The 12,314-nt window shown below is 45.2% G+C and overlaps 1 protein-coding gene across 10 annotated transcripts in view; it reads right to left on the bottom strand.

Moving 5' to 3' along the window:
* LOC147097627 (bromodomain-containing protein 4-like) overlaps positions 1 to 12,314 on the bottom strand; it is a 205,547-nt gene that overhangs the window by 92,260 nt on the left and 100,973 nt on the right. For all 10 annotated transcript variants that reach the window (XM_085971599.1, XM_085971602.1, XM_085971601.1 and 7 more), the window contains 2 exons: positions 10,827 to 10,964; positions 2,963 to 3,101 (listed from right to left, as the gene is read on the bottom strand). In XM_085971599.1, coding sequence (XP_085827725.1) covers positions 2,963 to 3,101; positions 10,827 to 10,964 — 277 coding nt within the window. The remainder of the gene's footprint in view (positions 1 to 2,962; positions 3,102 to 10,826; positions 10,965 to 12,314) is intronic.

The following is a 12,314-nucleotide window of genomic DNA, read 5'->3' on the forward strand; positions in this document are numbered from 1 at the left end:
AAGCTCCCACAAACAGTAATGTGATAATGACCAGATAATCTGTCTGGGAGGCGACGACATCTTCAAGGACTTGAGAGGAAAGGGAGGTTGGAGATGGGGCAAGGACGGAGGGTTGGTTCAACAACGTTAAACTTGGCCTGCACCAGAAATATGGTGGAACATGGGTGCGATGTGCCATATCACTGGGATCTGAATCTCATCTATGCTACTGCAGGAAAGCATTGAACAGAGACCAGATGTCTTGAGGAGAACTCAAGTTGAGTTCGCCTAGCAGCCATTTCAAGATACACTAGCAGAGAACTGGGAGCAGGTGGTGTATAGCCCAGGGAGACTGGAAAATGAGATGGGGGAGAAAACAGAAACAGCCATAGAATAACGATACATTGTTTTACACTATCTTAGGCAACCAAGGTGAGATGAAATTTATTAATTCAATGAGTGCCCGCAGTGCAATGCTATCTTCAAATTTAGCACTGCTCCAGTAATCTCATTCAGAGAACCCACAATGATAGAACATGCTCAAACTGGAAATCTGCTAGCATTCTTCTAGTCAGGGGTCAAGTGCATTAGCAAAACAGCATCTCTTTGCAGGAGTAGACATGGGACTGCTGAATGCAAAGTTGAAAATCCCAGTCCCTAATCTACATACATACACACGAACTTGTACACAAAAGCTATGATAACAGGATTTCCTTTTATGCGTTCACGGGATGTGGGCATCGCTGGCAAGGCCGGCATTTATTGCCCATCCCTGATTACCCTCGAGAAGGTGCGGTGAGCCGCCTTCTTGAACCACTGCAGTCCGCGTGTGGAAAGTACTCCCACAGTGCTGTTAGGGAGGGAGTTCCAGGATTTTGACCCAGCGACGATGAAGGAATGGCAATATATTTCCAAGTCAGGATGGTGTGTGACTTGGAGGGGAACTTGGAGGTGGTGGTGTTCCCATGCGCCTGCTGCCCTTGTCCTTCTAGGTGGTAGAGGTCACGGGTTTGGGAGGTGCTGCCGAAGAAGTCTTGGCGAGTTGCCGCAGTGCATCTTGTAGATGGTACACACGGCAGCCACGGCGCGCCGGTGGTGGAGGGAGTGAATGTTTAAGGTGGTGAATGGAGTGCCAATCAAGCGGGCTGCTTTGTCCTGGGTGGAGTCGAGCTTCTTGAGTGTTGTTGGAGCTGCACTCATGCAGGCAAGTGGAGAGTATTCTATCACACTCCTTACTTGTGCCTTGTAGATGGTAGAAAGGCTTTGGGGAGTCAGGTGGTGAGACACTCACCGCAGAATACAGCCTCTGACCTGCTCTTGCAGCCACAGTATTTATGTGGCTAGTCCAGTTAAGTTTCTGGTCAATGGTGACCCCCAAGATGTTGATGGTGAGGGATTTGGTGATGGCAATGCCGTTGAATGTCATGGGGCGGTGAGATACTCCTTGCTTGTTGGAGATAGTCATTGCCTGGCACTTGTGTGGCGCAAAAGTTACTTGCCACTTATCAGCCCAAGCCTGAATGTCATCCAGGTCTTGCTGCATTCGGACATGGACTGCTTCATTATCTGAGGAGTTGCAAATGGAACTGAACACTGTGCAAATCATCAGCTAACATCCCGTGCTCTGACCTTATGATGGAGCAGGTGAAGATGGTTGGGCCTAGGACACTGCCCTGAGGAACTCCTGCAGCGACATCCTGGGGCTGAGATGATTGACCAACAACCACAACCATCTTCCTTTGTGCTAAATATGACTCCAGCCAGTGGCGAGTCTTTCCTCTGATTCCCATTGACTTCAATTTTACTAGGGCTCGATTGCACACTCCATCAAATGCTGCCTTGATCTCAAGGGCAGTCACTCTCACCTCACCTCTGGAATTCAGCTCTTTTGTCCATGTTTGGACCAAGTCTGTAATGAGGTCTGGAGCCGAGTGGTCTTGGCAGAACCCAAACTGAGCATCGGTGAGCAGGTTATTGGTGAGTAAGTGCTGCTTGGTAACACTGTCGACAACACCTTCCATCACTTTGCTGATGATTCAGAGTAGACTGATGGGGCGGTTAATTGGCCGGATTGGAGTTATCCTGCTTTTTGTGGACAGGACATACCTGGGCAGTTTTCCACATTGTCGGTTAGATGCCAGTGTTATAGCTGTACTGAAACAGCTTGGCTAGAGGCACGGCTAGTTCTGGAGCACAAGTCTTCAGCACGACAGCCAGGAAGTTGTCAAGGCCCATAACCTTTGCTGTATCCAGTGCGCGCAGCCGTTTCTTGATATCACATGGAGTGAATTGAATCGGCTGAAGACTGGCTTCTGTGATGGTGGGGACCGCAGGAGGAAGCCAACATGGATCATCTACTCAGCACTTCTGGCTGAAGATAATTGCAAACGCTTCAGCCTTGTCTTTTGCACTCACGTGCTGGGCTCCACCATCATTGAGGATGGGGATATTCATGGAGCCTCCTCCTCCAGTTAGTTGTTTAATTGTCCACCATTATTCACGACTGGATGTGGCAGGATTGCAGAGCTTTAATCTGATCCGTTGATTGTGGGATCGCTTAGCCCTGTCTATAGCATGCTGCTTCCGCTTTTTAGCATGCATGTAGTCCTGTGTTGCAGCTGCCCCAGATTGGCACCTCATTTTAGGTACACCTAGTGCTGTTTCTGGCATGCTCTTCTGCACTCCTCATTGAACCAGGGTTGGTCCCCTGGTTTGATGTTAATGGTAGAGTGAGGGATATGCCGGGCCATGCGTTTACAGATTGTGGTGGAATGCAATTCTGCTGCTGCTGATGGCCCACAGTGCCTCGTGGATGCCCAGTTTTGAGCTGCTATATCTGTTCTGAATGAATCTATCCCATTTAGCACGATGGTAGTGCCACACAACACGATGGAGGGTGTGCGGTGGTCACTGCTACCAATGCCGTCACGGACAGATGCATCTGCGACAGGTAGATTGGGGAGGACGAGGATAAAACACGTACCTGCTTCTTTTCTGCCTCTGCCCCGTGATCCTTTGGTAGGCTGTATGGGTATTTCAATCTCTTCTTGTGGCATCTCTGAAATTTTCTGAAGAAAAATCTTTTCCAAAGCTTCTGCCATTAAGACTATGTCATCCCCTTGCTGTTAATGAAAAGGAAAAAAAATGATATATTTTACGCTGCAACCATATTTTATCTACAGTAGTGAACCAAACAAAAGAACGCGTGATGGATGACTAGTTCTTAATTTTACAGTTGAAAAGGAAACACGCTGAATGGAAACTGACTGCACTGGGGAAATGCCACAGCCAATTTAAATCTGTTGACTTTGCTTAATGGAAATGAAGTCAAATTAAGGACTTTGAACATGCCGTCTTAATGAAACAAGACCTTGGTTGCCGGTGTAGCTGAATGTTTGAGGTATCTTTAAAAAAAAGTTAGCCACCTTGGTTCTTCATCTTGGAACAAAAAGCTCGTGTCAGTAATGGCGACCATGAAACTACCAGATTGTCGTAAAAACCCATCTGGTTCACTATTGTCCTTTAGGGAAGGAAATCTGCTGCCCTTACCCGGTCTGGCCTATATGTGACTCCAGACCCACAGCAATGTGGTTGACTCTTAACTGCCCTCTGAAATGTTACATCACATCGACGTCGTAACCAAGGCGGCATGCCAACGCCTGTTCTTCCTCAGGAGACTGAAGAAATTTGGAATGGCCCCCCAGATTCTCACCAACTTCTACCGGTGCACCATCGAGAGTATCCTGTCCGGCTGCATCACTACCTGGTATGGCAACTGCACCGCCACAGATCGCAAGGCTCTACAGATGGTGGTGAAAGCTGCACAGCATACTATAGGAATTAAACTACCTGCTGTCCAGGATATCTACCCCGAGGGGTGCCGGGGGAAGGCCCTGAGAATCATTAAAGACGCGAGCCACCCCAGCCACAACCTCTTCGCCCTGCTCCCGTCCGGTAAGAGATACTGAAGCATACGGTCTCGTACCAGCAGGTTTCGAAACAGCTTCTACCCCCAGGCCATAAGACTCATGAACGTATAATTTATTATTTATTACTGTTATTACTGTATTTCTATTAGTATTTTATCATTGTTATGCCATATTTATTCCAATGTTGGGAGGACTCGTAAAAATCAACATTTCATTGTGCAGTACACACATCTGCTGCATATATGACAAATAAAATTGAATTGAAATGGCCCAGCAAGCCACTCCGTTGTACCAAACCGCGACAAAGAAGTCAGCATTGGGGGAGTACCTTCATCACACGGACTGCAGCGGTTCAAGAAGGTGACTCACCACCACCTTCTATGGGCAATTAGGGATGGGCAATAATTGCTGGCCCTGCCAGCGACACCCACATCGAGTGAACAAATTAAAAAAAAGTGAGCATAGAGGAGCTTAAAAAAAGTGAAGGTTTAGTTGGTCAAAGCACTGCCTGATGTGGCACTGAGCCATATAAATTGGGGTGGTCCAGAGTTGAATCTATGCTCCATGGTAAGTTTACTAACCTCAGTAAGGGCAGCACGCAAGGGTGCTATTAAATGGCCTTTGAACTATGGGACTTGGGGAGAAGAGGAAACCGGGAAGAGACGAAATACAGCCAAGTTACCGGCTCACTATCCAGCAACCCATGTTGGAAAGCAATCGTGTGTGGACATGCTCAAGTTTGGGGCATGCTAACCTCTGGTAAAGTAGCCTGTTGGTACTCAACATCTAGACTCTTGACAAAGGGGTTCGACCCAAAACGTTGACTCTATTTCTCTCTCCACGGATGTTGCCTGGCCTGCTGAGTTTTTCCAGCATTTTCTGTTGTTATTTGTAGACTCAAAGAATGGCCACTTAGTCGAATTATTGGATGGTTGTGTCTACCCTCATGGAACTGTATACAGCAGGAAATGGTGCCTCTGGGAGAGAATTGTGGGGGGCGGGGGTGGTAAAAGAGAGATGACTAAACAATTAAGCTCAACTCGTCTGGACCCTCAACATGCTCAAAGTGGTGGTTTGGCAGCATGAACTTTTCTCTGCATTTGCTTAGACAAGAGAAACTTTTTAAGCATAGGGACCGAAAAGCATTGCTTTTTAACGGAGAAAGGAGAAGGAAAAATGCAGAGTTAACTTTTTCTGTACTGAACTCCGTGCAAATACTATTAGCACTATCAATATTCTTCTGTTCACGTTTTGAGTTGGAGAGGCACAGTAATAGTGTTTTTTTTTTAAATATAGGCCACCTCAAACACAGCTCAACTAAAATGTAATTACAGACCATTCACTAAGCTCCTTCTTTGCCTCATTTCATTAAACAAAGCCAAATTTTAAATCACAGAATCACAGCACAGGAAGTCGCATTCGACCCATGGGGTCTGTGCCGGCTCTGTGAAAGAGTTATCCAGTTAGTCCCACTCCGCAGCGCTTTCCCCATAGCCCCGCAAATGTCTCCTTCATAAATATTGTATCCAATTCCCTTTTGAAAATTATGACTGAATCTGCTTCCTCCACCTTTTCAGGCAGTGCATTCCAGATCATAACACGTGTGTAAAAAAAAAAAAAAAATGCTCATCTCTCTCCCCCCACCCCCCTTGGATTTTTTTTGCCAATTATCTTACACATCCTCTGGTTACCGCCCCTCCTGCCAGTGCAAACAGTTTTGTCCCATCTACTCTATCAAAATCTCTTAACCTTCTCTGCTCTAAAGAGAACAATCGCAGCTTCTCTAGTCTCTCTACATAACTGAAGTCCCTCATGCCTGGTACCACTCTGGTAAATCCCTTCTGCAGCCTCCCCAAGGCCTTGACATCCTTCCTAAAGTGTGGCGCCCAGATTTGGACACAGTACTCCAGCTGAGGCCAAACCAGTGATTTATAAATGTTTACCATAACTGCTTTGCTTTTGTACTCTATGCCTCTATTTATAAAACCAAGGATCCCATACGCTATTTTAACAGCCTGATCAACTTGTCCTGCCACCTTCACAGATTTGTGTTTGTGATCCCCCAGTTCCCTCTGTTGTTGCACTCCCTTTAAAATTGTATCATCCAATTTATATTGCCTCTTCATTTTTTCTTCCAAAATGCATCACTTCATACTTCGTCAGAGTCATTACGGCACGGGAGGAGGCCATTCGGCCCATCGAGGCCGTGCCACTTCTCCGCATCATATTGCATGTCATGTGTCTCCACATTTACCAGTCTTCTGAAGTCTGCTACTATCCCCCTCACTGTTTACATCATTTCCAAGCTTTGTGTCATCTGCAAAGTTTGTAATTGTGCCCCCTATACCCCAGTCCAGGTCATTGATATATATCAAAAAGAGCAATGGTCCCAATAAATGTAGCCCTTTTGGGATAAATGTGTTTCTCCCAAACAGACAATCTCTATCAGAACTTCAGTTTTACTGTCCCAGAAGGGCTATTCCCAGAGAGGGGCCCTTTTCTGTACAAAAGCAAAATACTGCGGGTGCTGGAAACCTGAAATAGAAACAGAGAATGCTGGAAATACTCAGCAGGTCAGGCAGCATCTGTGGAGAGAGAAACAGAGTTAACGTTTCAGGTCGATGACCTTTCGTCAGACTGGAAAAAGTTAAGAGATGTAACAGGTTTTATGCAGGTGCAGAGGCAGGGAAGGGGGGGGGGGAGGAAAGAACAAAAAGGAAGGTCTGCGATAGGGTGGAAGGCAGGAGTGATTAAATGACAAAAGGGATAGCACAAAGCAAAAGGAGATGGTAATGGGACAAGTAACGAAACAAAAGATGAGTCAAGAGGTGTAAATGGGAATGGCAGAAGTATCAACAGCTGCCATCACGCTGGAGGTGGCGGAAATGGCGGAGAATGATCCGTTGAATGTGGAGGCTGGTGGGGTTAAATGTGAGGACAAGGGGAGCCCTTTTGTGGTTCTGGGAGGAGGGAGGGGAAGGGGTGAGAGCAGAAGTGCAGGGAATGGAACCGACACGGTCAAGGGCCGTGTCAACCACAGTAGAGGGGAATCCTCGGTTGAGGAAAGAGGAGGACATATCAGAAGCACTAGTATATAAGGTGGCATCAGCAGAACAGATGCGACGGAGACGGAGAAACTGGGAGAATGGAAGAGAGTCCTTACAGGAAGCGAGGTGGGAGGAATTGTAGTCCAGGCAGCTGTGGGAGTCAGTGGGCTTAGAGAGAATGTTTGCCGATAGCCTACCTCCAGAAATGGTGACAGAGAAGTCGAGGAAGGGAAGAGTCAGAGATGGACCATGTGAAGGAAGGGTGGAAATTGGAAGCAAAGTGAATGACATTTTCCAGTTCAGGATGAGAGCAGGAAACAGCACCAATACAGCCATCAATGTACCGGAAAAAGAGGTGAGGGAGGGGACCCGAGTAGGACTGAAACAAAGAATGTTCCACATATCCCACGAAAAGGCAGGCATAGCTAGGACCCATGCGGGTTCCCAAAGCACCACCTTTAATTTGGAGGAAGTGAGTGGAGTTAAAGGAGTTGTTGTTCAATGTAAGAACAAGTTCAGCCAGGCAGAGGAGGGTGGTGGTGGATGGGGACCGGTTGGGCCTCTGTTCAAGGAAGAAGCGGAGCGCCCTCAGGCCATCCTGGTGGGGGATGGAGGTGTAGAAGGATTGGACATCCAGTGAAAAGGAGACGGTTGGGGCCAGGATACTGTTAAAGTGGTGGAGGGCGTCAGATGAGTCGCGGATGTAGGTGGGAAGAGACTGGACTAGAGGAGAAAGAGAGTCGAGATAGGAAGAAATCAGTTTCGTGGGGCAAGAACAGGCTGAAACGATGGGTCTACCAGGGCAGTCCCGTTTGTGGAAGGAGGCGGAAGCGGGCTGAGCGGGGTTGGGGGACTATGAGGTTGGCGCCCGTGAAGGGAAGATCTCCAGAGGAGATGAGGTGAGTGACAGTCTTGGAAACAATGGCTGGATGTTCAGTAGTGAGGTTATGTTCCGGGGGAGGTAGGAGGAGGTGCCATTCAGCGTCCACAAGGTCGAGGGCGGTTCGCCAAACGACAACAGCACCACCCTTGTCAGCAGGTTTAAAGACAATGTCGGGGTTGGATCTGAGAGAACAGAGTGCTGCAAGTTCAGAGGGAGGTAGGTCGGAGTGAGTGAGGGGAGCAGAGAAATTGAGACGGCCGATGTCACGCCAGCAGTTAGCAATGAAAAGATCTAGAGGCCAGAGGGAGGGGTCCAGGTCGAACAAGAATTCTGAAAACGGGAGAAAGGGGTCCGGTGCACCTTTTCTGTACAGTTCAGAGAGTAAATGGGTTGTCTAACTAGCAAGCAGCATTCAAGCACACGTGTTCATTTTTGATTAGTGGAAGATCACCATGTAAAATGTGTATAAACTGTTACATATGGTTTTGAGTTACACCGTATTAAGAATGAGACATTTGAATCTCTGCAGTTTTCCCAGTTGTCAGATTATTTTGGCTTATTCGATAGCTTAGAAAGTCCACTTTTTAAGAAATATAAAGTCCTCCTGGCACCACCCAGTGAACGAGATCTAGATTTTCACAATGGAAATAATTTCAGGAATGTGTAGCTTGAGTTCTTGCACTATTCTGTCATCAATCTTCACCTTGGGGAGTTTCCTGCCTACCACAGAACCAGATGTCAGAGGGCAGAGGCTTTTGCGAGAACTACAAAGCACACTAGCTTTAAAAAAAACTCTCCCAAGCAATCTTATTACTTATAAAATCAACACTGGACTGCGGCAAGAAAACCAACAGTTTAAAAACTCATTCATGCTGCAGTGTTTAGATAAATTCCAAGTTACGCCTGCTGCTGGTTGCATTCTTGGCTGCTTTTCCCACTAATTCCAGTTTTGCTATGGTCTGTCTCTTCCAAAGAATATCAGCTACAGAAAGTTGCTCCCATGGCTATTAGGATCATGGAACTCAAGATTCGTTGAATCAAGAGCTCTTTGCAAATTCAGACTCGTCTCTGCAAACTACACATGACTAGAGATTTCTGCTCCAAACATCCAGTCCCATTAATGGGAGTCAGATGGTCATCAGCCACCCAACAGCACGGTCAACCTTGGCAACTCAATCTGTACTGCCCTCGTCATTCAGCTCCGAGTCTTAGTGGTTCAATCACGTGCTTTCACAATTCACTTCGATACAATACGCTTCCCCACAGCCAGCTATCACCATGTAAACCACACCTGCAATTACAGTCGATCCAATTCTGCTCTAATTATTTTCATCCAACTTAACCAACGTTTCATGCTTGCCAAAAGCAATGTTAAATCAGTATTCGAGTGCAGAATTTTAAGTAATTCTGCAGAGGGGCTTATTTAGAATCAGTGAAGTCTTTGATAAGATCCACTTGTTTGAGAATTAACCAGTAGATAGGAGTCATATCTATGTTTCTATAGTCATAACGGCACAGGAGGCGGCCATTCGGCCCATCGAGTCCGTGCCTGCTCTCTGTAGAGCAATCCAGTCAGTCCCATTCCCCCGCTCTATCCCCGTAGCCCTGCAAGTTTATTTCCCTCAAGTGCCTGTCAAGTCTCCCCTTGAAAACATTGAGTGTCTCCACTTCCACCACTTCCGTCGGCAGCGAGTTCCAGGTCCTCACCACTCGCTGCGTAAAAAAGTTTTCCCTCACATCCCGTGTATTTCTTGTCCAAAACCTTAAATCTGAAGATCCTATTTTTTTTTTAATCTTCAATAAAATTGCCCTTCAACCACATTCCTCTACACAAGATGAAGGGCACACCTGACCCGATGCAACACACTCTGCGAAATGCTGAGCATTTAGACGACTTACATTTGTACAACACGTGATTGCCAACAAAGCTCCAAGCTGGTTCATGGACCTCTCGGATGCATACAGCAGCTCGGCGAAATGGTCAGCTTCTTCCATAAGATACACTCGGTCTTCGGTTAAAGCCACTGATTCCATCACTTAATCAAAATTTTAGTTTCTCAGGGGGTATAAAGTGGCAACTATGCTTTGGCGCCATACTAACATTTATCTGCTGCAACTTTCTCACCAGTCTCAGTGAAAGTCACTTCTTGCTGTGAAAGGCAGGGAAAAAAACAATTCATCCAACTGAACACCAACTCTCCCCACAGGGTTTCAGTCCCACGTATTGGTCCCCTCAGCTCAATTGGTAATTGAACTGTCAAAAGACTCCGCTTCCATTTTCAGTATTAAGAGGCAACATTTTCTTTCTGCATATTACGGTTCTATTTTCCTGCAGTATTACATGCGCTTTGACCTAAAATTGCAGCTGGGTCATTAAACACGGCACATGTCCTGGCTAACAGTTCTTCTACAGTTTAAAGAGAACACAAAATTACAACTTAATCACTAATCTAATTTAGCACCAAGAAAAGTTCATATATCGTAAATGAATTGGGGAACATAACTGTCCAAATTCTTCATTGTTAGTTATTTTGGCTTCTAATGCAAGAATCCAGGTCAGGTCTTGTAACAACAGCAGATTTCAATAATTCAGGCTAGTTATATGGCCAACACAAAATACTGCAATGCGCGCACAAAGTGCACTCATCTTGGAGCAGATATTCTTGTATGGCATAATTCCACATCACGGAGTACACAACCATAGGGGTTTCCATTCTATCTAGGCTTAAATATGAAGAATGGGAACTTGGGTGAAGGACTGGACGGCTGCTTGAGCCAGCAGAATCATACTTTCCTGAATCTAGTAACTGGTTTTGAAGTAAGGGGGAAAGGAACATGCTGCAATTTAAATTTGCAACCTTTTGCTTACAACACAGGTGATTTGTCCCACAGCACTGTCAACAATATTTTTTTCTTTCAAGGAGTATCTGTAAAAAAAAGTGTTGCTCTCCATTTTCTTACTTCACTACATATACGTCTTGGTCTTACCTTATTATAAATGTAACAGTTGGTAAACATGGTATTGAAATCCTGAATACATTCTTGGGCGTTCAAGTAGTAATTGTTTTCTAAGCGCTTTTTAATTGTTCCCATGTCCATAGGCTGCTTGATGATTTTATAGTAATCCTGAAAAAGATTAGTTGCATTAGTACAGTGGCTGGCAAAGTTAAAAGTACAACCTTCAATAGAAAGGTAATCCTTGCAGCACACATTTGATAACCAGTTCATTATGCCAATGGTATTAGATGGTCAGTCACGTTTATTTTTAACTATGATCTGGCGACAAGAGTTGGTGCAGCCAACGCGGAAGCTCACTCCATGGCATCACCTACGTGCCAGAGCCTGCAACAACACCGTTACAGGCACTGCACACAAGATTTCCCGACTAAATGTTTACATAGGAAATTTCAATATTAACAAAATGGTGACTGCAATAATGACAAGTAGTAGTTAGGTAGGTCGTATGCACACGCAAGGTTATACTAAATATAAAATAATCTTGTATGAATAAAAAGAGGCAGAACCAGAGGTTTAAATGAAAAGACTATGCTGTGTTTAATAAACTTATTTTTGCAGAATAGAGATTAAATTTGACAAATGTATGATTAATGATGAAAAATGGGCGCATCTGAAAGCCACGGGCAATTTGGTTTACAAGAGTTTTCAGATGTGGGAATCTGAGGATCAACTATATTAACACAATCCCAGCATTATCCCCCACCCCCTCAGCCCATACAGCCTATCTTAACTTCCAAACTAGTTTCAAGTTACCTAAAGGAAATCGCGCTATTTTGTACAAAACATTCATGTACAGTAAGTAAGCTATCTTGTTCGTAAATAAATAAATAAAATACAGAATTCTACAGACACTATCCAGTCCAACATAAATCTGATGACCCTGCAGACTCCGATGGATCCCAACTCCAAACCATTGAGTAAAAAATGGTTTTGATGATTGTGGCAAAAGTAAGAATCCCCATCTCTGGTTTTACATAGTGGCAAATAGCAGAGTTCAAATTAAGTCGCTACAACATGGGAGGCAGACTGTGGAAAAGTGGAAATTCCTTTTCAAAAAAGGAAAAAGGTAAAAAATTGCTCTGAAGTATGTTTAAAGCGTTAATAGACGCAGTTTTGACAAAGACAGATATGGAGGTTATGGTTGTACAATAGCCTTGGGAGGATGCACAGGGGACCAAGATGTAAAGACTTAAGAATTTGTTTGGCTGTCTACTTCAGAAGTGGCTGCACATCCATGAGGTTCCACTTCATGAATATCGCAGCTCTGGCTGCTAGTCTTTAGTTCCGGCAAGCACTAGGCTCAGTGGGTACTGAAAGCTCACATTACTGTATATCATCCTAAATCATATGTTTCAAGGCTGCAGATTATCTAAGTAAAGAGGAGGCTCAGCTGATTCATCCAAAGGCCGTTCCATTCCGATAAATGGAACTTTCTGAAAAGAATATATTAATCCCTTG

Source organism: Somniosus microcephalus, chromosome 31 (genome assembly GCF_052327205.1).
Source record: "Somniosus microcephalus isolate GS21.2 chromosome 31, FLI_Smic_1.0, whole genome shotgun sequence".
NCBI classification, from domain to species: domain Eukaryota; kingdom Metazoa; phylum Chordata; class Chondrichthyes; order Squaliformes; family Somniosidae; genus Somniosus; species Somniosus microcephalus.